A 26,577-nucleotide genomic window follows, 5' to 3' on the forward strand; every position below is an offset into this window, starting at 1 on the left:
TATTTGAATTTTTTAAATGTTTTTTGATCTTTCTTGCCAATTGTTTCATACACCTAATAACTCAGCCATGCATTCCTAAGTGATCCCTGTGTTTTTCAACACCCTCTTCAGGAGGGAATATATAATTATTCTAAATTGTAAAATTTAAATTCTTTTTGAGAATAATTTTAGGTAAGAAACATGCTATTGCTCCAACTCCAGAAAGTAAACTGGAGAAGGCACCATGAAGATGCCACCACAGACCACACACTGTACCAGAAGATCCAGAGTGAACTTTGGGATTTGAACTGTGTGGGGTTGATTGCATTTGTTTTGTATGTATACTTTTATGCTGAAGGGGACTGCCCCCTAATTGGCTTTTTGTCAATTCTAGCAATCATTGGTTTTATTCTCTTTTTCTCTTATCCTCAAATTATTGTAATTTCAAAGCTGGCATGTTTACAAAACCCATTGGTGAGACTAGTCTTCCTGGGCTCTCAGGGGAAAGGGTATAATTGAAAATCTGTTACCCTAAAGGGGAACTACATTTCCCGAGAGTCCACTGACTTCCTGTCATTACACACTTCCTATAGGCAGAGGATATAATGCAAGGAAGGGGAGCATCCTGACTCTTTTTTTTCGGCTTGCAGTAAGCAGTGATGGTAGTAAGGTTTGAAATGGCTAATCAGCCAAGTAGCTTTTAATTTGTATTCTCTTTATTCCTTGATTTCTAATGATCATTTAATAAGCCTCCTAAAATACAATATTTTTATTATTTGAGATTTAATTTTAATTTTTACATAGGGAAGCCTATAAATTTAAAATGTGTGTGTGATTAAGGAATTACTTTTGAATGTTAACATAAGGTTTGCCTTTATCCCATAATGAATTCTTTGATATTTATTCTGTATTTTAAAATGTTCCAATATAGTTATATAAACCCATTTCAAACATGGATGATTATTCAATATTGCACACAACCTAGGGGTTTTTCTGTTTGCTCTTACTCTGTGATTTGTCAAAAGACCCTAGGACCATAGTTTCAAGATGTGGACATTGTTCTAGCCTTACACTATACTTTCATTCGTTTGGTGGAGAGATTGAAGCCTAGAGTAGATAAATGCTTCTTGTCTATGGGCCAATAGATAGAAGTTTGAGAAAGCCAGAATCAGAAGGCAGGTCCTTTGTTTGCACATCTAGCATTCTTTCTAGTACTATATAACCCATCTGAGGACTATGAAAGCACTTGGGAGTCACTGGACACAAATGAAAGAAATGATTAAGACAAAGATGAAGAAAAGCAAGAAAAACAAAATGGCAGATAAACAGTTGAAGCTGAGCAGGAAGAAACTTTTATTTGTTCTAATTTTGTTGTCAGTATGCAAAACAGAGATATTACCGGAACCATCTTGCAAACTTCCTTGCAGCCTTTACCAGTGATGAACTTTGTGTAGTAGATGTTCTCTTATTTTTAACATCTAGGAATAAGAATAATTCAACAAGTAAAACACAGAGAACTACTTACATTCATGAGTAAAGGGACAAGAGTACCCTATAGTTGGGCTATGAACCTCATAAACATGTTGGCAGTATTCATTGTGGAGTATGCAGAGCACTGTATTATGAGCCAGGAGCCCTGGAGTTTCCCCTTTGTGTGACTAACTAGTTAATTGTGTGATCTTCCTGGATTTCATTATCTTTATTTACAAAATGACAACAGTATTGAACAAGGATGATCCCCAGAATTCCTTTCAGCACAAACCTACTGTGATTTATTTCAAGCAAATATTTGCCATCTTCTTTTTCAAATTAAAGCAGATTTAGGAAAACAAAACACTGATTAAGTTTACAAAAGAAATTAAATCAGCCTAACTCCAATTTAACAAGGTCATGTTCATAATACTTAGCATGAAGTGAATAAAATAAAGCCAAACAAAAGAGGCAATAATCAACTTAATTCAGATAGTTCTTATCCACAAACTTGTTCTCTTGTAAGTCCATGTGACCTGAGTCTCAAAACCTATTGCTATGGGACTCTATCCTCATTGGTGAAGATCAATGTTCATCTGTGTAAAGAGCAGGGCAGAGCTGGTGATAGTGGCAGAGAGGAGAGTTTGGTCTCTTTAAGTCTCTCTTCAGTGTTTTCTTTCTGACTCTGCAGTTGCTTCAATTAGAAGTTAGCTTGAATTTGAAAATTACGTCTCCTAGACCCATGTTGGCAAACCTATTGGATGTGCGCCAGAGTATACTGGAGGGGGCTGCTTGCTCCTTTCCCCCTCTCCACACTTGAGGTAGAGGACATTTCACTCATCACCCATCCCTCTGCCCAGTAGCCCAGTGGGAGTACTTTCTTCCTCCCCTGTCTGGGGTACAGTGTGGGGCTCACATGTGGCTTCAGGGTTGCAGTTTGGCCACTTGATCTTTAAAAGTTTAAGGGAGCATATAGATATAATTCTAGCCCGTACACCCTCTCTCTGAGGAGAGCAGAGAGCAGAACAGCCTAAATTCTGACCCTCACCCCTTACTTTCCCTCTTGGTAGGATTTAAAGCCCCTCTTGGAGAATGGCTGGGGGACGGGGGTACACAGAGCAGGGGAGAAGAGATTAGGGAGGCTTATCTCCTTCCAAGCTTCCTTACCACATGTAGGGTTTTGCAACACTTATACTTATTTGCCAAGTTCTAGACTTCATAATACAATGCAAAAGTATAGAGAAGCTGTGCTACATAGGATAGATGCTCCATTTTACAGTGAACCTTAAGAGAATACTACCTGTCAAATAGCTAGGATAGCTATTCTACATAGCTTTCTCCATTTCATATGGTAATAATTACATATCTCAAATGAAGCTATTTTAATGTCACCCTCTTCTGTCTTCCCAACAGATTTTAGTTTGCTCCCAACTCAGCTCACAGAAATGACAAACATATTAACATTTCATATGTTACATTTTTTGAAAAATATACACACATTTGCACATATATTATGAAGACTAACTTTTCAGCAGTTCTCCCTTTTTTACCTTATTACTCTTTCCCTTCAAAAGCTATTAATTGGTAAATTGGTATTGAGGCAAAAGCAGACTCTAAACTTGCTAATTTTTCTCAATTATGATGAAACTAAACTTGTAGAAGCACAAAAAGTTGCCTGGAAAGATGGGGAAAAAAAGAAAACTATGAGTGCCTAAGCCAAGGGAAGTGGGAGTTTTTCCTGGATTTCTGTTCTTGAATTTTTTAAAAATCCAAGAATATACCTTTAACATGAAAACTTATTAAATTTCATTTTCTTAGGTTTGCAATATTATTCTACCCTCAAGGCCTTTTTGCTCCATGAAAAAAGAGCATATGACAGTTTACAAATAGAAGTCAGCAGTCTGAGGAATGTATTGTTTTACTTTGGATTCTAAGATTGTATTATAATTATTAAAATACATTTTAATAAAAGAACTTTAAAAATGTGAGTCATTCTATGTTTATGACCCTCACCAGTTTGCTCCTTTTATGATAACTGGTTTGAAACCCATTGAACTTTGTCCTTGGACCAGAATTCTTTCACATTGCTCCCACTTCCTAACTCCTCTCAGGCACTGTTCTGTTTTCTGATGGTTTTATATGGGTGTGGACATAGTTCCATAAGCTAAACCCATAAAATCCTTGTTTGTCATCTTAGTATTTAACTCTAATATGGAACCCAATTCAATTTCTCCTTCCTTTCCCCAAAGAGGAAAAAAGATAGCTAGATGAAGAGAGGAAAGAAAAGGAGAGAAAAAGGAAAGAAGAATGGGACTAAGGAAAGACAACAGGGAAAGAGGAAGAAGGGAAGAAAAGGAATTGGTAAGGAGTTAATTCAATGTGCTTATCAGAGTTTTAAAAAATTATTTATTAGTCTGATCATGCTTGGATCTGAAATGGGGAAAGTGAACTAAAAAAATCCTTCAATATATTTCATACATCAGCTATTCTATTTTCAATATGTTGTTAAACTTGGCAGTAAATGTAGATTTCCCCCATTATTAGATACAAAGTGCCTAAACATCCATACTAAATCTGTGCTGTCACCAATACTAATGATTTCTGACATCTGTCTCATCTCTCAACACTTCAGCTGCCCTTGAGAAACCCCAAGTATTTCTGACTTTTCACATTGGATTCAGGCTTACCCGAATTGGAAGACGCATTGGCCTGTGTCACTCCTGAGACATTCGGTAGATGTTCTTTCTCTTCCAACTTTGACTGTAGGTCCATCTTAATTTCATTTTTCTTTTCATATACTGATAATTTAGCTTCAGCTTCTGCTATCTGAAAATTTTCAAAAGGTTTTTCTTCATTTTCAAATTATTCCAATATTTCAAATATATTAAAATGCCATTAAAAAATTCTACTTTCAAAACTCATATTCCTGAGTAGCTGATGTTATCTATGCCCCCAGTACATCTCTGCACTCACTACCTGCTCTTCAATGAACCCATTATATAAACTCATCATATTTATTTACCTGCAAGCTGCTTATCTAGCTTCTATGGAGCAGAGGAAATGGAAAAGATGTGATCTCTGTCTTTAAGAAATGTATAATATGATAATGAAGTGGAAAATATGTGGATGCACGATACAAGTAAAAGAAAAAATGGAATTCCTCAATGAATTGTGCAACTTTTTACAATAAAAGTGAAAATGAGGAGGATTCCTTCAAGCCAAGAGGATACATGAGATATCAAGGTATATTCAACCCTCTATCAAGGGGTTGAAGCTGGTTTTGAAGGAAGGGCAAGATTTGATGAGGCAGATATGAGAAATCTGGCTTTCCTGACAGAGGGAACAGTATGAGCATAGGCATGACATGTTGTAGAATGGTGCAAAGGGCATTTGGAAAATGCAACAAGACAAGATATTTCAGGAGCAGATTTGTCAGGTTGCATTGTGAGGAGTAAACCTGAAAATACCTATTTGGGGTCAGGAGATGGAATACTCTGAGTCTGGTCCTTGTTTCACTAGACAATAGGGATACATTTCCAGTTTGTGAGTAGAGGACTGGGCATAATTTCAGTGGGCATAAAGACCTTGCTGCTGTTGTGGCAGCACCACTGTCTTTGAGAACTCCTGGAGAATTACTAGAAAATCTGGATGTGAGCAAATGTCTCCCATTTTTCAAGTAGATAGAAAAGGGAAAACCATAATCACCAAGTACCTACATGGGTTTTCTTAAGATGTCACATCCCAAAACCCCAAATTATCTTGGTTTAAAATAATTAGGGGGGCTGCTGGGTAGCTCAGTGGATTGAGAGTCAGGCCTAGAGACAGGAGGTCCTAGGTTCAAAAGTGGCCTCAGACACTTCCCAGCTGTGTGACCCTGAGCAAGTCACCTAACCCCCATTGCCTAGCCCTTACCACTCTTCTGCCTTGGAGCCAATACACAGTATTGACTCCAAGACGGAAGGTAAGGGTTTAAAAAAAATTAAAATAATTAGCTTAAAATAATTACCTTTTCCCTCAGTATTGTCATTTATGTCACCAGTTTCCTGGTTTCTTTCATACATGGTTTTTGATTTTCATTCTCAGTGCCCCTTATACCTTATCCCATTACCTAATTATTTCTAACCTTAAGCAATTCTCCCAAGCCATTCAACTAAGTTCACAGTTTATTGTAGGTAGACTTCATTCCACTTTTGTGCTTTTTGTCCACTCCATTTCTCCCATCTGGAATGTGTTTCATTAAAACACCTACTTCTTAGGTTGTTGCGAGAATCAAATGAGATAATAATGTGCCTGGGCACATAGTAAGTGATATATAAATGTTAGTTATCATCAATATAATCATCACAATTCTCATCTTTCTACTAATCCTAGTCCACTGACTCTTTCAAACTCCTACTTTAAAACCTTATTTAGGAGGTAGCTAGGTGGCTCAATGAATTGAGAGTCAGGTCTAGAGATGGGAGGTCCTGGGTTCAAATTTGACCTCGGACACTTCCTAGGTGTGAGACACCAGACAAGTCACTTGACCCCCATTGCCTAGCCCTTACCACTCTTCTGCCTTGGAACCAATACACAGCATTGATTCTAAGACAGAAGATAAAGGATTAAAGAAAAAGCAACCTTCCCTTATTTATCCAAAAAATACTTTCCAGATCAATCATCCTGGATGATTAACCCTGAATATTGCTCTATAATCAATGTATTAAGGGGAAAAGACATCAGAAGAGCCCATATATCACTTTACTTCTTTCTGGACTTAAAAATTCAAACCAAAAACGAAATAAACTAGCTATATGGTTTCTGGCATATTATAAACTGAGCCACACTGTGTATTCATGTCTATAAAAATAATTGAGATGGCACTGGGAAGTTGGAATAGATGATTTCAAGGTGGCCTTCACCTCTGAAGGTTTCATTTTTTTTCATAATTTAGAAAAGCTGTCATCATACACAAAGTATTAGCTGTAAATATTGAGAGAGATTGTTTGGCTTTAAGGAAAAGAGAATGATTTGAAAGTATTGAGGCATCATCTATCTCCCATGCAATTAATTTACATGATCATGAAAAGACATATATGTTTTTTTTCAATAGTTGGAAGCAAGTCACCTACGATCCTGACTTGAAAACACACTTTTTAATCAATAGTGAATATAGATTACTAATGGCACTTGAAAAGAATAATGCCGTGCTTGGTTTTTTCAATCTTCAGAATTCTTAGGAATAAAGGAAGTGGCATTTTCTTTCTTTAGAAACACCCCTTCTATGATTTCCCACCCAAATTGCTATCTACTCCCAAGTTGGGGCCATTGCTTTCATTCCTTTCCTATATCTTCCTCTTTCTTCACCTTTTCCTTCTCTTCCTCTTTTCCTTTTCTTCTTCCTTTCCATTTCCCTCCTTTTCCTCCTCTTTCTTTTTCTCTTTCTTCTTCTCTTCCTCTTTTCCTTTCCCTCCACCTTTATATCTTCCTCCTCCTCTTTTTTCTCATTCTCTTCCTCCTTTTCTTCTTTCTATTTTTCTGCTTTATCCTCCTTTTTATTTTCTTCTCATTCTCTTCCTCCTCTTCCTTTTATTCTCTTTTTTTCTTGCTTCCTTTTCTCCTCCTCCTCTTCTTCCTCACCATCTGCATTCCACAACTTCCGGGAGAGTACATACAAACAGGGATTCTATAAAATGTTTGAGGAAAAGAAATGGGAAAAGTACCCACAAATTGAACCACCTCACCGTGGCATATGCTGTCTTGAGGAATTCAGTGTCTCTCTGGACTTTCTTTTTCAGAACACTTTTTATTGCTATCTCCTTTTTTTTGAATTCAATTTCTCTGGAAAAGAAAAACCAATAGCATGTTTTGTAAGTGGGGAGAGAGCTGATATGGAAGTCAGGAGTCTTGGGTTCTAATTTAAATTTTTCCACTAATTAGCTGAATGAATTAATAGGCATATTGATTACACTAATTGCCACCTGTATAATAACCACAATAATATCAGTCATTTGTTTCTGTGTCCCTGTTAATATTTTTTCCATTCATCTCTACAGTGAAATCCTTTTCCTTTTATTCCAAATAGTATATGTTTCTATGAAATCTTTTATTCTGCTTTTACTATCCCTGCTTACATCAATTCACAAAAAAATATTCCTAGACTTCTTTCCATTTCTTATACTGACTGATTTTAGTTGTTGGTATTATTCCTTTATATTTATAATCTGGAATGTATTCAGATATTCCTCACTTGTCAGGCATTTCATGTTTCTCAAGGTTTTTGGAATAACAAAATACCATTACTATAAATATATTTGAACACATAACTTCTTTCCCTACTTTTACATAATATTCTCTACTTAGTATATTCCCAATAAAGGCATGTATGGGACTGTACTCTGTAATTTTTATAACTTTATGAAAATGTTGCTACATTGCTCTCTAAAGACACTGTTTTGCAATTCCATTTGTAATAGATGATTTAGTGTACCTAGTTCTCCAGAGTGATGCCAGAGTTGAAATTTCATAGCTCATGCTTTCCTTTTCAGGGGTTTTGGTAGCTTCTATTTGTTCTGTTAGCTTCTGGCTGTTTCTGGTAGCTCTTTCCTTTAGAAAAGAATCATTTTTACAAAGAAAATAATTAAAATACAATTCTAAAGGCCAAACTTTCAAAAGTAATACTAATCTGAAACATTCCCCATTTATGTTTTGATGACTAAGGATCCTTTCACTAGGCAGAAAAGATCTCTGAAACCATTTCCTCAATAATTCTTCTAAGGCAGAGCCTGTGAAAGTGCAATATATTCTTAGACCTTCCTTCCAAATACTTTGGTACTATAGTTCAATAAAAACCCCATCAATTTTAAGTAGTTCATGCTACAAATATTGTAGAGGGGTTAAATAGTTTACTGTACAAAGAAATCAAAACTATATTAGTCCACATTTTCAAGCATAGAAAGGAAATCCTACTGACATCAGTAGGAGCTTTTAAGCTTTGTAACTCAATAGAATTTTGTAAAATTTAAAGAGCAAATATGCTCCAAAATGGATATGTGAGAAGATATTGCCTCTTCAACTCTTTTTGCAGAGGGACAGGTGGTATACAGATATGGATCACTGCATTTTCAGTTTTTTTTCAGTGTACTATTTGGTTTTACTGATTTCTTCCCTTTTTTCCTTTCCTTTTTTATTATTTAAAAATAATTTTTAAAAAAGCTATATCTCTTGGAGAAGGGCATACCAGGAGAAATTCTGATGATTTTAAAAAACAAGACTGGTCAATAAAAATTGAGACAAAAACTTTAAAAAATTGAGGCTATTTCTGTAGTCCAAGAAAGAGATTATATATAGTGGTGCACTGGGGTAGTAACGTTCATGTGAGTAGAAAGAAAGGAATAGATGCCAGAGGCAGGAGTGGCAAAATTAAGTAACTGATATAGCATAGGAAATGAGAGTGGAGAGTTGGAGAGAATTCTTAGTGAATAGAGATAGGAGACTGGAAAGAAGGCACTGTTCTTAATAGAAATAGGAAGTTTAGGGGAGTGATAGGTTTTGGGGAAGATAATTTCTTCCAGTTTGAACATGTTGATACATGAAATATTTAATGAATGCATGTTGACTGTTTAGATCTGAGATTCATGAGATAGATTCTTTCTGGACCTAAAGATTTTGAAGTCTTCCTCAAAATTGCCAGAGAGAAATTATCATTCAGCCACATAGAGCTGATGAGATCACCAAGAAAGAGGGCGTAGGGAGAGAGAAGACTTATGTAAGCCAGAATGTTAGAGGCTACCCACAATCAGTGTGTGGGAGACAGACAGTGATCCAGCATAGAAGAACAAGATTTTGTCAGTCAATAGGAGGAGCACCAGGAGAGAGTAGCATCATGAAAAGCAGGAAAGGAAAGAATTTGTATTTGGAAGGAGAGTTCTATAGTGTAAAAATGCAGTAAAGGGGCAAAGAACTCTGAAGATTGAGAAAAGACCATCAGATGTAGCAATTAAGGGATTGTTGGTCAAGAATATCATTGAAAGAAATGAAAAAAGAATTAGGAAATAAAGGGGTCCATCACTACTATATCTGAAACTTATATCATAAGGCAGCCAGCTTCAAAAATTATTTGGTAGTAATTAAAAAAAGAAAACAGAAAGGCAGGTCAATGGAACAGGCTGTAAAATCAAGACCTTAGAATCAAATGAACCCAGAAATACAGTATAGTATTCAATGAACCAAAGAACATAAATGAATGGGAGGATTCCTTATTCTAGAAAAACTGCAGGGAAAACGGAAAAGTAGTTAGGCAATAACAATTAGGTTTCGAATAACATCACATGTTATTTAATAACAAGCTCTAATGGGATAAGCAGCTTCAAAATAAAAAGACATTTAAACATCATGGAAAACAGAAGGAAGTTTCTTTCAATGATATGAGTGGGAGAGACTAACAAAATAAGGCCTAGAGGCCATAATAAAAGAAAAAGTAGACAATTAATAAACTTTCATTTGAGCAAAATCAAAACAATTCATAACAAGAGAGGAAACCATAAGTGGTAAAGTTTTTTTGCCTTAAAATCGCTGTTAAAAAGACTTTTCAAGATATATGAGTTCATTCAAATAATTAAGAATTTGATCTTTTAAATTTAATCCCACCCAGTAAATAAATTTTCCAATAACAATATAAACAAATAGTTTTCTAAAGCAAAATTAGAAGCTATCAACAGTCTCATGAACAGAGTACTCCCCGTCATGAATAGAAAAGGAAAACAGATCAAACCAATTGCTTTTTTACTTCATCCACATCAAATTGGCAAAATGATAATATATGGGAATAGCCATGTTGGAAGAGCTATTGAAAGAAAGGAACACTGTTAATGTGCTGTTGTAGGAATGGAAATGAATCTTATAATCCTGGGAAAAAAAACTGGAATTACATAAAAAATACCATAAAAAATGTCCATGTGGGGACAGCTAGGGGGATTGAGAACCAGTCCTAGAGACAAAAGAACTTGGGTTCAAATATTGTTTCAGACATTTCCTAGCTGTGTGATCCTGAGCAAATCACTTAACCTCCATTGCCTAGTCCTTATCACTTTTCTACTGTGGAGCCAATATATAGTATTCACTCAAGATGGAAGCTAAGGGTTTAAAAAAGAAGTCCATGCCCTTTGAATAATTGATTTCACTATGTGGAACATATACTCAAAGGAGGTTAAAGACAAAAAAGAAAAGTAATGATTCTATATATACAGCCACATTTTCCTGTCTAGAAACAGATATCTGTCCACTGAATGGAATTTGGCTGAACAAATCGTGGTTTATAAATATAATGTGATATTATGTTTAGTCAGAAAGGAAATATTTATTAATCATTTGTTATGTGACAGACTATACAATGAGTTGTAGCAATAAAAGGCAAAAACATGGTTCCCTGCCCCCAATGAACTCATGTTCAATTGGAAAACAACTAAAAAATTATACATAACAATTGTATATAGTATAATTTGAAAATGACTAATAAGAAAGTCATTAACGAGGAGTAGGTGTGGAAGGGGCATTTCTGAAGCATTTCTTCAGAAGGTGAAATTTAAGCTGAATCTTGTAGGAAGTCAGGAAAACCAGGGAGAGAGGAAAGGGGGGAGAAGGATTAAGAGAGGGGAAGAGAGAGAGAGAGAGAGTTCTCAGTCAATGAAAAGGTGTATAGGGAAGAACAAAAAAACCCATGGTCTCATTGGTTTTAGAGTACATAGAGGGGAATAATGCATGAGAAGAGTGGAAGGACTTTAAAAGCTAAACACAGGATTTTATATTTGATCCAAAAGCCTCTGGGTTTTACTAAATAGAGCATAAAAAAGATGGTCAGACCTTTGACAGTTGAGTAGTTGGATGGATTGGAAAAAAAGAGAGAAGCAAGGCTATTAGAATAGTTAGGGATGAGGCGAGGTGGACCTGCACCTGTGATGACTGAGTAGGTGGAGAAAAGGGAACATATAAGAAAGATGTAGTGAAGATAGAAATGACAAGACCTGGCAATACATTGCACACATGGGCTGATGATATTGAACCCATGAGAGCTAATGCAGAATTATTACAGAGGGAAAAGTGAGAAGAAGACAGAGCTTTGAGGGACACCCACAGTTACTAGGCTTATCTGCAAGTAGATTCCACAAAGGAGATGGAGATAGACTGGTCAGACGGGCAGAAGATACAGATGATAGCAATGCCACGAAACTTAGAGAGGAAAAATTACCCAAGAGAAGGGAATGATTGATGGTGTCAAAGTTACAGAGAGATCTAGTGGAATAAGACATGAGGTTAGGCCATTAGGTATAGGACAAAAGAAATCATTGGTAACTTTGAAGAGTACAATTTCAATGCTGTAGAAAATGACAAATTTGAAGAATTTAGAGAAACTTGGGTAAACCTTTGTGAACTGATACAGAATGAAGTAAGAACAAGGAGAACATTATAAAATAACATTAATATAATGAAAACAATACTGAAAGATTGCCATCGTCTTATTTAACTGTATTGAAAAATTCCTAGCCACTAGGATGACAGAAAATGAATTACAGTTTTCTCCACTTGGTAGAGTGGCTGCAGGCTGCAGATACAGAATGCTGCATATTCTGCCAGATATAGTTCAGTTGGCAGATTTTGTTAAACTTCTTATTTCTTTAATTATTATGTATGTATCTTTTTATTCCAAGGAATTTCTCAAAGGTAAATGTATGAGGGTAAATCTGGAAAAGACTAGAACTTAAAAACAAAATAAATCAATTGAATTTTATAGAACAAACCCAATTGATGGGTTCCACAATATTTTACTAGTGTTTCAGACTTCTTAGTCTAGTAAGAGATTTTTTTTATAAATAATAGTAAAATTTTAGTAATGGGAAATAATGGAACAAAATGAGCTTTTATGTCCTTAATAGGTTCATTTAATACCTGTTTTTTGGCTGAATTATGGAAACTTCTCTTCCATTCCTCCTCCTTCTGGAGATATTTGACAAGTCTCCTTATATTCTCAGGTGAATCTCGTCCAATTTGAATCCTAGTCACATAGTAGCCCCATTAAGTTTCATGGCCATAGGATAATAACAAATTGAATAGGGAAATACATAAGCTTTCACCAAAAATGTCTTTAGCCTAGAGTAATACTTAATTACCTAGAGAAAACCAACTCATCAACTGAAAATAAGTTAATAAAATTGACAAAATAAAAGCTTAAAATATAAAGTTGGCTGTAAAAGTCTCCATTTATGCTATGGAGATGTGACTGAGCACTCTGATCAGGTATACACATGGATCCTTAAAATCTCATTGTTTGTTAGACAAAATAAGATAATTTACATTTAACAACAACAACAAAAAACACAAAAAAAACCTGGGGAGAAAATCTTTTCTCCCACTCTTGCAGTTTTTATATAACCTGAATGAAAATGTCAGAACAGGAGATAGCAAAGGAAAATGCATTTACCAGACACTATGGTCCATTTTTTTAAAAGTAGAATCAATTTCTTCTCTATTTAATCCTACTAAATCGGTGCCATTGACATTAACAATCTGGTCAAATAGTTGGAACCTGAAAAATAGAAAGATCACTGTCCACATATTAGTAAAGTGTTTTAGAAGGGTAATACTTCCTTGACCCAGAATTTCAGGGGTGGAACACAACCCCTTGACAAACACAAAACACAATCTCTGAAAAAAACGCTAGTAGATTCTTAAGTTTGTGGTGGCCAAACAAATTCATCATCCTGTAACCAACTTGGAGATCATCTTTCCTGAATTTATTTAGATTATTCCAAGTTTAACAGCTATCACTGGCTCCATGCTCATATCCTTTCCATGTCAGTAGAAAATTTTAGTGCTTACCCTCTTCTGGCCACTGCCTTTCAGAACCCAGGGTTATTTCCATTTCACTAAGAGACATCAGAAATGGAGTTTAGTTGAAGAGTGTTCAGTTGAGAAATTAGAGATACTGAGAAGTCAACACACATAAATACCCCCCCCATCCATGGATATTTTTTTCATTTTAAAATCTTTGTTGCATGTAGTCTGAATCAAAATGTAATTCATCTATTCAGAAGCTGGGATCAGTCATTCTGCTGATCTTTTAAGTCTTGTATAAAAAATTGGGGTCTAAGATTAGAGGACAGGTGATTTAGAAAAAAAATCTTCCAATTGACACACAAGTAGAAGGCACTTCTCTGGTGACACAGAGTAATCAATGTCATAAGACCAAGAGTAAAAGAGAACTCTGCTGGACCTGGGGTGAGGGTATCTTGGTCACGTACTAGGCATGTTCAGATTAAGTACAACAGGGGTAGGCAGGAAGGGAAATGCCAAGAGGACTGAAACAAGGGTAAGGCAGGAGTGGTTCTTTCTATTGAGTTAACTGTGACCAAGAAGTCTTTAGACTTAGACTTAGAGAGAATGCAAATATTTTCTTTCAATTTAATATACTGAAGGTCAGAAGTTTCATTTGGAAAAATCTCTGTAAGAAAAAAGAGTCAACTCAAGAGTTTAACTTTAGAGTTCAGAATTGTATCACGACATGGGCACAAACTATATAATTTCATAGCATGTAGCAAATCCATATAGGCCTGATATCTATGAACACCTGGCAACATGTTGGAATTTCTTAATATAATCTTTTCTCAAGTAATTGCTCGTGAATTGTTTCTGGCACCACTTTGTAGGTATAGATTGGCACATTCAGGAATGCTGGCCTTGAATCAAGAATTGACCCTAATTATCTTCTCACACTTATTTTCCAAGGAGATAGGGCTACTCTGCCTTTCTAACTAACACAAAAGACTGGGAAACTGTATTTGTATGTATTAGGTAGGTTCTGTGAAGCCTTGAAGGAAAGACCTTCCAAATAATTAATATTCAAGTAGATGGCTTTGAAGTTGGGATGGGTTGATATAGAACATCTTTATGGCAGAGTTTGTTCATTTTCAAGGTTTATTTGGCCAGGGAAATATTGTTAGAGGTAACTTGGGAGGAAGATTTTATAGAGACATTTCCATGATATTGCTTTAAAAAATATACATATATACACATATTATATATTTTCTAGTACCTGTACACACTTACTAAAATGGACCAGTTCAAAATATTCTTGTCTCCCCTACAAAGCTAAGTTATATAAATTAATATGGTTAATTCCAAGCTCACTTTCCAGATTTATGTGCTGCACCTCCTTCAACAATTTCCATGATGAAGACACTTGGTTTTTTCTCTTCCCTATCTGCTGGATCATAGAAGAGACGAATAAGGATTCCAAGTCCCTTTTCATCTAGAAGCAGAAAAACTACAGGTGATGTCTCAAAGCATTTCAAGCAAAGCTAACACGTCAAGATACACACATCAGATCAGCCAAAAGGAAGTTTTCCAGCCTACAAAGGCTTGTGTTGAGTCCCACAACTTCATTAGGAAGTAGCTTTCTCCATAGCATTAAAATCAATTCCACAAACCTTTATTAGGTATCTACTCTATGCTTGGTTCAAAAGGATGCAAGGATGAATTCAGACACCATGTTTGGATTGTGTTTTCAATCTACTAGAAGCAGTGTTATCTATAATAGCTTCTGGACGGATCTACCAAAATCTATTTAACTAGAATTTTAGCTGATTCATAGTATACAGAATAATCTTGGGCGATAAGTTTGAGGGAAAGTTGAGAATGGGAACTTTGATTTTGGTCCAGTCTCCACAGTTCCTGTGTTACCTTTAGGAAAAAATTCTACAAGGTAGTGGAGTGGGATGGCTAGTGGATGTTTCTATGTAAGTATTTTTCAAGTTGCATATTCCAAGTTGTGAACTAATTTTAATTACACCTTATTTATCAAGTCTGAGGTTTAATGACTTGATTAGGGTCACATATATATTAATGTCAAGTGGTAGAACTTGAACCCAGGTCTAGAGACTTGTACCACTGTATCAGAACTAACTCTCATGTAAAATAGGCATTTATAAAAACAAATTTCATAACTCACCTTTTTCAATTTCAAAAGAAAATAAATCCATTTTACTGACTCTTTGTATCCTTTTTTCCTCCTGATTAAGGCTTGTTGCAAAGGGCAGACCTAGGCTGTGCTTGAATGGGAAATCAAAACATTTTTAAAAAGAGAATCAACTAAATTTATGGTCATAGATAAAACTTTTATCATAGATAAAACATAGATAAAAAATTCCTTAATCATATTTAACAAAAATTCTCATGATCAAGAATTTGTTGAAAAAAATCCTTTTGTCATAGTAGATTTAGCCCTTCTCCCTCCAAGAATAATTCTTTCTTTTTCTCAATGCACCTCATATGTCCAAAAAGATTCTCTAACTCTTTATTTGTGATATAAAAGTTGTCAGTGGATTTGCTGAAGGAAAATTAAAGTCCAAAGGAATTTATAGTGTAGGGATATCCTAAGTGACATTTTTCAGCAAGTAAATGATAAAGGCACATTGAATTTGTTTATCTCCTACATACAAACACACACACACACACACACACACACATACACACAGATGTCTAGTCTTTCTCTGAAAGTCTGTCTCAACTCTAGTAAAGCACACTTTTGCTTATCACTATTCTTCTGCTTGGAAAGAAACTTCCAGTTGCCACTGAGCATTGATCAGCTCAAATTTGCCTGTGAAATTGGAGGTGAGAAATCAATCAAGACAGATCTAGGCAAGGTCTCAGTATTGCCAATGAAATACTTATTCCCTCTTCAGCTTTCCCCAACTACCCTGATTTGTGGAAGAATAGTGGATGCTAAGAGCTCAATTTAATAATGCTACAAGTTCAGGGATGGGAGGGACAGCCTTCATTTAATATACTCCTAATGTTTACTTTGCCTCCATTCTTTTGTCAAAAGGAATAGAATAATATTCCAACATTGGTGCACACCCACACACATGGAAAGACTACTTTTCTGAAAGAGGATATGTTTCTGGAACTTTGGAAAATTAAATGATACTCTGCAATGGGTTTTGTGAGCTAGCATATGGAAAGAAACTACAAAGCTCTTTCTAAAACAACTAATTTATTGGAGCAACTCAGGACTGCCAGCTTTATTCATCAGAGGTTTTTTCTTCTCCGTTTGAACACCGAAGACTTCTGGACTTAAAGGGAATCTCCCTTCTTCCTGAGAACCTCCAAAGTGGAGAGAAGCTGCTTCTCTTCAGGAGCCAGTCTTCCCTTTGAGCAGAGAAAGCAAGCTACCATTTGAACAAGGCTCTGGTAGAATCTCATCAACCTGAAAGGGAGAATAGCTGAGCTAAATTCCTGATCCTTTCCATTCCCTCTTCCAAAGGAGAGTCCCTACATTTCTCTTTCTGCCTAGCAACTCCTCTGAATAATGAAAGCATTTTCAGTTCTGAAATATCTTGCCTTTTTCTATCTTGTTAGCCACAGATTAAAACCTTTATGGCCACATTTCCCCCCATTCTCTACCTAAATTCTGCCCTCCAGTTCACAGGCAGGCTTGCTCACCTCATCCTTAGCTTCCTCTTCATTATTATATTTCTTGGTTCTTCTCTTTCTCCCAATCATTCTGATTGTTCTTTTTCTTCAAGGCTTCATATTTCTCCTGCTGTTACTTAAGCCCTTCCTTTCATCTCCTTTTTTCCTTATTCTTCTGCTTTGTTTCTCTCTGCTCTCCCTGGTCCTGAGGCCCTAAATCATGAGTCATTGTCTTTCTTTCCCTCCATTTTGTTTCCATTAACATGGGATATATAGCTCAATCTGCCTCCTTTCCTCTTGGACTTTTACTTTTCCTCAAGGCTATTCACTTCAAAGAGCTCCTGCCAAATGTTCTCTGTCCTGCTTCACAATTCCAAAATCATCCAGTCACCATTTCTTTTCCTTCTTCTGCATAAATCCCACAGCTCCTTCTTTTCTGTTCTGGTGGAATAGCAGAATATATTCACCTCTCTCCCCACTCTCCTCAGCCCCTCTACCCATTACCAATTCTAGGTCATAGGACATGCAGTTAAACTCACAACAAGGAGAAATGAATGCACAAAGGGTTTGAAACAAACTATAGGTATCCCTTCCACATTGTTACTTTCCCCATCATGATGTCAATATATCATGGGTCAGCATAAGAAATTAAGTGGGAATTTTTGGATACTTTTGTGGAAGCTGCAGGTGGCATGCAAAGACCAGCAGATGATAAAAAAGTTTAGATGCTCAGAAATTCATAATATATGGTACTGTATAATATCAACATATTATATATTTTAATTCCATAAATATACACAATTTATTTTTTAAAGCTAAAATAAAAAAGTTAAAAGTTTGTGAAAAGAATGTGAAAGCCAGTGGACACTATAGAAAGGTTAGAATCATAGAGCTACTGACCTACATATAACCTACGACCAAATACTTAACCCAAAGTTTATATGAAAGTACTGTAAACATCCCCCAAAAAGAAAAAATTCAGGGAGGGCCAAAAAATTTTACATGATTTTCCAGGTCACAGGATACCATGCCCCTAATCCCGACAATGTGGAAGAGAGAAATATATTTAACAACCAGATAATAAATGGCCACCAAGTAAAACAGAACATATCTCAGTCTTAAAATATCTCCAAGTTCTGATGAAATAAAGATTATTCAGACACCAAAATTCAAATTCTCCAAACCACCACTCATCAAAAATACTAAAAATTTCATTGCCTCATCTGCCAATCCTTCAACATAATACATACCATAAGGAATTCTATTCTTCAGAGTGATGCCACCTAGCAACAACCTTCTCTGCTATCATGGAAATAAATAGCAACACAATACTTTATGATGTAATCAACCCAGCAGCAAGAGCATCAATGGCAACAAATTTTATTGGCCTTTGAGTATACATGTAACTCAGTGAGGGGAAAGAGGCCAGTCTTAGACCTTGAGTCTAAGTCTTTTGAATCTCCCATGGCTTTGTATATCACAAACTGAGGCAATGCATGCTAAGTCATTCTGTCCTCAATCAAGGTTTGATCTTACTTCATTTACTTAATTATTTTCCCTTTAGTAGTTGTCCAATATATTATAGCCATAAGTGTCTGCACATTGTATATATTCTACATCTGTTAATGACTGCATTTATACACAAAGCTCCTTCCCTTCTTCATTTGGTCCCCTTTGCCTTAGTTTGCACTTATCCCACTTCATGTCCTCACTAGGACAACTTTTGGCCAAGCTTCCACCTAAGCTGACTTGAATTAGTCAATTTTCACATATACTTTCTGTTCACCAAAATAAATATATGCCAGGGAAAATATCCCCTTTAACTTTTGGGATCACATATCTCTAATTCTTTGTGAGGATTCTTCTTTCATTGATCCTTCTATAGAACAAGTCAGATTTGCTCCTTATATCTTATGGTGCTTTCCTTTCTTAAGTTTAATCCTCACATCTCCTTGCCATTGGGTCACAATAAAGGTTTTCTTAAAGGAAACCTTCCCTCCTTTTGACAATGTCAGAAAAGTGGATAAATATTCCTGGACCCATCTTGGCCATCTCTTCTAGGAACACAGACCAATCAGTCTTCATTTGGAGCAGAGATAACAAGTAGTCTCTTGGACAAGGAAGAAATAAACTCATGATCCAGAGAGATTCAGTGTTGATTTGTTTAAGTCATGATTTACATGAAAAAGTTGATTGACCTGATCTCAATGAGGTGGGTTCTTCCAATTTATCTTCAAAGAAATAGAAGGGACAACTGAAATCATGGGATGTTACTGAGGGAATGATGAAAATGAGTAAGGGAGTTTGAAAGGTAAATGTCAAAGGACAGAATTATTTCCATGCAAATACCCTTGAGTGAAATACTCAAGTTAAAATGACATAATGATGTAGTTTGTGTTTTCCAGATGAATATCCATAAAGGGGAAAACTTTTAGGAACTGAAGAAAGAAACCCAAAGTAAATAACCCGTGAGGAAATTTTGCATATTTTTGGTCAACTATATGATCTTTGCATTAATTGGTACCCCTATGTAACTAGGTTTCTATAGGGAATAACAAAGAAGCAAGTGTGATATCTTGGCATCATTTAACACACTCAGAATATGTACATTTTCTCCAATCTGTTTGCAAAAAGGTAAGAATAATATTAAAATACAGGTATAGATACTTATGTACACAAAGAATATATTCCTAAATATGGATACCTCCTCTAAATTTTGAAAAATCAAACATTGGACTTAGTGAAGTTGCAATTGAAAGGAATTTTCTTGCACAGACTTTTGTCAGGTTTTATGAAGTTTATCCTTTTATGGGTTTAATGAACATAATGCATTTTTCCAGTTCTATACTTTGGGCTTTGGACAAACGAATCCATGAGTTATATTTTGCCAAGGGGAACTCAAGATGGTATTTGATATTGTGGGGAATATGGCAGAGAAGTTAAATAACAGTAGCAATGAAACCACATGTATTCTTGCTCCTCAGTGGACCTACTCATTGTCCTACCACTACAACACTCCCTTCCCTACCCCTTGATATAGAGCATATAGATATACCTTGGTTGCTCAGTTACCTCCAGAGTTTAGTAGTGAGGGGAAAAGGCAGAGAAAGAAGTCAGCCGGTGAAAAATGCCTTATTAGTACCTTCCCACCTGCATTCTGACTGCAAATGCCTCCCTATATACAATCTTCCAAAAGTTGTCTGCAGGGTCCATGGAAAGGCAACAACATTAGCATTTACTGTAAAGGATTACCAAGGGTTGCTGTTCCTATGGGAATAAGGACTGTCAGGGTAATGTAATCATTATTGGAAGATACTAATTTTTGACAAAAGCAGATTCAACCTGGCAAAGATATCACTATATTCAGTTAATTTCAGTGGAAACCTACTCTATAAAAGTCTAGAAAAAGGTATGTGTGGCAAATTAGAAAGCTTATTGATTGACTCTGATTCTAGCATCTCAAGTTAATATCTTCTTTGGTCTTAGATATATATATATATATAGATATAGATATAGATATATAGATATAGATATACTTAGAAAAATGGAATAGTAATCTGTGTTTTGTTGAATGCATGGTAAAGTACCACATTGTCAGTGGACTTGAGAAAGTCTTGTGTAATGGACATAATTTTAAAAGGGAGGAAATTATATCTTAGAGTATCTTAGAGAAGGGGGGAGGTGCCTTCCATGACTTCTTCCCAGTGTATGTGTGCCATTTACTTGATGGGGAATGAGGTTAATACCACTCTAACTTTGGAGCTTTCTCTTCTGGTACAAAGAGTTCTGGCTTTAGCAGTAGAAGAATCAGGTTGGGATCCCACATTTATTACTTTTATCACTTGAGAAAGATCATCCCACCTCTCCTAGAATCAGTTTCTTCATTCATAAGGTAAGAAAGAAGGTAGAATAGTGGCACATTCCTTATGCCTCTTGTTCTCAGCTTCTCTGCTCATTCAAGCCTTAATAAATAGGATATATGTAACCCGCAACAAAGAGAAATATATTCTAAAAAAGGCTTGACACCTAACTAATAACCAATCAGAAAATAAATGGCTAAGTAAGAAAACCAGCATATACCTAATGTCCCAAAATGGCTTCAAGTTAAAATAGAATAAAGACTGATCATGCACTAAAAAAAATCAAATTTTTTAAACCATCACTCATGAAAAGCACCACAAATCAAACCACCCCATTAGCAATCCATCCAGGAAGGAAATACACCATGAAGGAAATTCTGCTCCCCAGAGTGATGCCTTCTAGCAACCATTGACTTCTCTGCTATCATGGAAATAATGAGCAAAATATATGCTTTATGGTTAATAAGTTCCAAAGAGCACAAAGCAACAGATTTTATTGGCTTTTGGCATTGTGGATCAGTGAGGGGAAAGGATAACTCTCTTGTTATACTTTTATGTTATATTAGTCAACAATCCAAACTGAGACAATGCATGTTAAGTCATGCTGCTTCAGTTACCTTATCTTTCCCCTTCTACAACTGTTTATTATTGCCTCACATGTCCTCACCTTGCCTATATCCTGTCCCTCTCCTATTCACTATTTTTTTGTATTGAGAGCTTTTTCTTTCTTCTGTGGCTCTCCTTTGTCTTAGTTTAAACTTATCCCAAGTCATATCCTCATTAGAAGGACTTCAGGTGGAATCTCCCCTTAAGCTGGACAGAATTACTCCATTTCTACACACTCTTCTTAGTCAGTTTTCTAAGTACTTGTCAGGAAATATGTCTCCTTTAACTCTGGGAATCACATATGTTCCCAGTCCTTTATGGAGAGGGCTATAATTTTTTTTAAGTAATGGAAGATTCTCCTTTCATTAGTTTTTTTCCTGGAGCAACAATGTCAAATCTGCAGCCTGTATCTTCTGTAATACTTTTCCTTCTTGTTTTTTGTTTCCTTCTTCTTTCCCTCAATGAAGGTTTTTGAACCATTTTTAATAAAGGAAATCTTCTCTTATCCTGATAACCCCACCAAAGAGAAGCATTTCTGGACCAACTTTTACTCTCTCTTTGAGGACAAAGACCAATCAGTCTTCATTTGAAACAGAGTTTGTAAGCATTCCTTTAGATGAGAATAAAATAAAAATCTCATGGACCTGATGGGGTGATCTGCATTATTGAATATCCCAAAATATCCATCCATTTCTCCTCCCAGGGAGACCCTCAGCCTTTAATTTTTATCTCTGTTTATTCTAGCTACTCCTTTAAAGAATTAAATTGGAAGAAAGTTGTTAGGGCATCTTTACCTCTGATCTGCTACCACCAGCTGATCCTTTCTCACCTTTTTTTTTCACATCTTTTAACTTCTGCTTTACAGCTTCACAGTTTACTTTTTCTAAACAGCAACCTCATCTCTTCTGCAGCTGTCTACTAACCCATTATGACTACTATGAGTCCACACCTTGCATATGTCCCACCTCTCTCATGAACTGTATTTGTACACAAACCTTTCCTCCTTCATCTAGTCCTCTGATCTCTGTTTGTACTTATCCCACTTCACATCCTTTCTAGTAGAAATTTAGGCCAATTTCCCCCTAAGCTGTTCAGAATCAGCCACTTTGCATATGTGGTTTCTGTTCAGCTTCCCAAATACTTGCCAGGTGAAATATCTGCTATAACTTTGGGGATTATCTATATTACTTCCCTTTTATGAACAGGGTGCTTTTTTTTTAAAATAGAAGATTCTTCTCCTTTCACTTGCTTTCCATTCTGAGCAAGTCAGTTTTGTACCCTCTGACTTTTTTATGTTTTTCAACAAGGATATCTGTTGCCTTCTTGATAACTTCGGAAATATTCTTGGGACCCACTTCACCATCTCTTCTTGGACACACATCAGTCTTCACTTTGAGATGACATGGCCAATATCGATATCACTGGGATAAAACTCAATTAGAACCTTTAATGGACCTGAAGTAGAGCCAGGCATTCCATTTTTCCTACAAGGTAAATGCTCTAACATTTAATATTCTGGCTAGCAACTCCCTTGAAAATCTAGAATGGAAAAGTGTTAGTGGGTATAATCTATAACATGTTACCTTCTTCTCAACTTATTAGCCAAAGCTAAATATTTTCACAACTAAATTTCTTCCCTTCTCTCACTATTCTCTTTTCTTTACTACTTGCCACATTTAGTATCTTTTTAGCAGGTTTTCTCAGCCTTGACCTTAGTCTTTTTGCTCCTCCTCTTCCTGTTCCTCTTTCAGTCCTTCAGCCCTTGGACTCCACTGAACCAATTTTATTATATTAATCCTGTCCTCTCTCCTTTTGCTTTTTACTTTTCCTCTTTTCTACTCACCAGACTTTGCTCTTTGAGTCTCTTTCTTCTGGCAATTATTTTCCCATACATTGGCACTGATTCTTTTTGTTCTCACTCTTTTGATTTGCCATGCCCTCCCAGTCAAATGAATCCCTTGGCCTTCAGAAAGTGTCTTCTGCTTCTTCCATGGAACTACTATGGCTTCTTCTCAGAAAAATTTCTATGATGCTCTTGTTAGTCAAGTGGTACTGTGCCTTTAATCTCTTCTTCCTATAATAAGACTTCTCTTGGGTTTTCATCATGAAGGCATAAAAATAGGACTTAACTTCTTTAATTAGTATCATTTTTAGGGATGCTACCATGTGTCAACAAAAAGCCTCATGATAATAAAAAGAAGAAATGTATATTACTACCTGAAACAATTCTCTGCAGAATTTCATGTCAATTAGTTTGAACTAAAAATCATGAAAACAATCTTAAAAATTTTTACTCATGTTAACACATATTATACAAATAAACCTTCACTAAGCATTGAAAATATGCACATAAATGTGGGATTCAATAGGTTTTATCAATAGGAATATCATATCACAATATTATGCTCCCATCAGATAGATTATCATACCAAGCTATTCTGTTTAATCTCCAAATACTTCTGGAATATAAATCAATATGAAAAAGAATAATCAAAAGATGCAAGTTTTGTGTCCTGTTTAAAAGGAACTGAGTGGATAAAGGAGCTACCAAGGAGAGCCCCTCAAATGTACACAGTAAGCCTAAGCAGGTAGAGATTGTCAGTACCCATTTTTAAAATGAGTAAGGGATTAGAAGGATAGTAGAAGAAAAAGAATGCTCTGAAGAAGGAAGTTCAGAGCCAGAACTTTTTGAACTCTCATGTGTACATACATACAGATACCTAGACACATACACACATATACATGTAGTGTGTCAAAGGGAAGGTTGCTCTTTCACTTGAAGTTCTACACATCCCAGTTGGAAGATTGGGCTACAGCAGGAGGTGGAAGATCCCTTGTGCTGGTGTAGATGGAAGTAATTTCTTTGGGGCATATGGATGATGCCCAGCATGGCTCTATGCAGCCTTTCCTTAGTGGACACCCTAGAAGATGGAAGGCTTAGGGCACTAGGACACCCACAGTCTGAGGTCTTTTCAGCTGAGGAGGCTGATTGTGAGGTGGCAACAAAGTGATAGACTCCCTGCATGGATATTAGCATATAAAAAGAAGCTTTGCACCAGTACATAGTTCATAAATTATTCATAATAAATGACAGCTTCCTATACAACACTCATTATATGCACAACAGTTGACACAGTGTGGCCTCCTGGGGAACTGGTTCCTTGCCATGAATTGACCAGTTCTTGGGGGAAAATAGACAGGATACTTTGTCCTTGGTATACTGAACTTGTGCAGGACCCAGACTAATTATCTTCCACAGATCTACTGTCCTGAAGTTTCTAAACTGAATCTATGGGTGACAGAACCTCTAGGCATCAACTCTGTTCCCTTATCTGAAATATTAGGAAATAAAGAGATAATTCCCACTGGGATCAATTCCACCCTCTCTTTACCCCCCAATCTAAATTCAGATCTGGTGGGACTGCAATTTATTTGTTTGAATATCTAGACCTTCCCTGGGTACAAATTTAAATTCTTCATCATATGAATATTTTCCCCCCTTTAATCTCAGACATCTAGGTTACTCAGTAGAAAAAGTGCTGGAATTGGAGTAAGGAAAGCCCGAGTTCAAATCCTGCCCCTGACATGTTATTATGGTCTCTAAGCAAGTCATTAAACCTCACTTCACAATAACACCTGCTTCATAGTGAAGGTGAGGATCAAATGAGAGAATATACATAAAGTGCTTTGAAAACCTTAAGATACTATGTAAATGCTAATTATCATCATCCTCAATATTATCTTTAAAAAAGAGGAGCCCCACTTATCCTAAGATACGTCTTCCTGTCTATTATTCCTGTCCTTTTGCTAACCAGGGAGTACAACACCTTGCAGGGAGCATTTTCTGGTCTCAGTTATTACTAGTTTGCAAGCCCTCTTAGTGTTGGGTAAAATTTTCATCACAGTGGTAGTCTCTCGGTGATCGAGAATGACTATTGTCTTTGTGCAGTTTCATCTACGGTATACCCTCATGTGGCTTTGGAGTCCAAAGGCTGAGGTGCAGAGTTTGTGGCACGTGGGGCCTGGAATGCCAGCTGTTACGGGAGGTGCGGTTGTGGCCTGGTGTCGGCGCTCACGTGCAGCGGCAAGACGTCGACGTCACTCATCTTCAAAGGTGGTGGCGGCAAGTGTGCACAAAGATACTTGTGCATGAAAGAGATTTAAGTGGAAAAGCCGATGCACAGAGACAGTCCCACTCTCTTGGCATTGGAAGCCTGGGTCCAGTGGTATGAAAAATTGTTACGTCTGGAGACTTCCTCAGCTGCATTGGATGGCCCTGTTGCCTTTTGTGCTCCAACACGCCCTGAGCACTCCACAGTGCTTTGCTGCGTCGCCCTCTCAGCCGTTGAACCTTCTTATAGGTTTCTTCCGTCTGTTCCGCCGAAGCAGTCTTCACATGCTGGGTGAGCAAAGCCCTGGTTCACCAGGGGTCCATGACCCGATGGCTACCCTCACAAGGTTTAGCCGGCCTGTCAAAGCCATTGCCCGGGGTGTGGCCGCTGCTGCATGCTAGCAGCTACTGGGAGCCACAAGTGAGAGCTGGGTGTCAGGTGGGGGTCAGTGGCTGGAGAGCTGCCCTAGGAGGGCACGACAAGCCCTCCATAGCAGAGATATTACCCCTCCCTGAGCACCCCATACACCCCATCACAACTGCCACGTAAAAGGAGCCCTTATTACATCAGGTTCCTCATTACAGTGACCACCAGAGGAAAAAAAAACTCATTTGTCCAGTTCTAACTTTGGTAAACTGACCTCCATTTGCCAGCCTTATTTCCCTCAGGGATGCTCCTTAGATGTGCTACCTGCTGAGTTCCCTTGCAATAAGAGCTGTGCATCTCTCAGGTCTACCAGGTTTTGTCTTATCCTTAAGTCAGTCTCTCTCTATAGCTGAATTTCCATCTGAAGAAGAGATGTTGAATGCCATTAGACTCCTTTCTTATGCCAAAGCACCTGTTGCTGATCCTGTTCCAGGAGAGATTTATAAGGCAGGAAGTCCATTGGTTTTACAAAAGCTACTGAAATCTTCTGAATTGTATGGCAAGAGGAGGTTAACCTCCAGGAGATTAAGGATGCTTCTGTTATCCACTTTTACAAAGGACAAAAGAAAGAGCTTGTTCTGTGACAATCACAGCATGCGTGGAGTTACCTCTCAGTGATAGCTGACAAGATTCTCTTGAGAGAGTTCTCATTAATAGGATGATCTTCACTTGGAAGATGG

The 26,577-nt window shown here is 36.8% G+C and overlaps 1 protein-coding gene and 1 long non-coding RNA gene across 8 annotated transcripts in view; one reads left to right on the forward strand and one right to left on the reverse strand.

Annotated features, from left to right (window-relative positions):
- Positions 1-1,308: 1,308 nt before the first annotated feature.
- Positions 1,309-24,118, reverse strand: LOC103099939 (neurabin-2-like). Of its 7 annotated transcripts, none has more exons than XM_056794001.1 (10): positions 18,144-18,212; positions 16,924-17,334; positions 15,431-15,530; positions 14,611-14,731; positions 12,905-13,009; positions 12,373-12,478; positions 7,919-8,034; positions 7,173-7,269; positions 4,137-4,275; positions 1,309-1,457 (listed from the first exon to the last, which is right to left on the reverse strand). In XM_056794001.1, exons 2-10 carry the CDS (start codon positions 16,981-16,983, stop codon positions 1,375-1,377), a joined length of 927 nt encoding a protein of 308 aa, XP_056649979.1. In that variant the 5' UTR covers positions 16,984-17,334; positions 18,144-18,212; the 3' UTR covers positions 1,309-1,374. The 7 variants fall into 7 exon arrangements, with proteins under 7 accessions (XP_056649979.1, XP_016289191.2, XP_056649980.1 ...); XM_016433705.2 differs by having other exon boundaries at positions 16,924-17,106; positions 18,144-18,194; XM_056794002.1 differs by lacking the exons at positions 16,924-17,334; positions 18,144-18,212 and adding an exon at positions 24,092-24,118.
- LOC103099837 (uncharacterized) overlaps positions 17,891-26,577 on the forward strand; it is a 35,245-nt gene continuing 26,558 nt past the window's right edge. Inside the window, exon 1 of the long non-coding RNA XR_008911234.1 lies at positions 17,891-18,417. This is a non-coding gene — a long non-coding RNA (uncharacterized LOC103099837). The remainder of the gene's footprint in view (positions 18,418-26,577) is intronic.

This window comes from Monodelphis domestica, chromosome 4, assembly GCF_027887165.1.
Source record: "Monodelphis domestica isolate mMonDom1 chromosome 4, mMonDom1.pri, whole genome shotgun sequence".
NCBI classification, from domain to species: Eukaryota; Metazoa; Chordata; class Mammalia; order Didelphimorphia; family Didelphidae; genus Monodelphis; species Monodelphis domestica.

Coding starts and splice junctions, on each gene's coding strand:
- LOC103099939 (XM_056794001.1), bottom strand. CDS start 16,983: ATGATTGGGAGAAAGAGAAGAACCAAGAAATATAATAATGAAGAGGAA. Junction 12,479..12,904: donor AAAATGGACCATAGTGTCTG/GTAAATGCATTT, acceptor CTATGTGACTAG/GATTCAAATTGGACGAGATT. Junction 4,276..7,172: donor TCAAGACAGCATATGCCACG/GTGAGGTGGTTC, acceptor GAAAATTTTCAG/ATAGCAGAAGCTGAAGCTAA.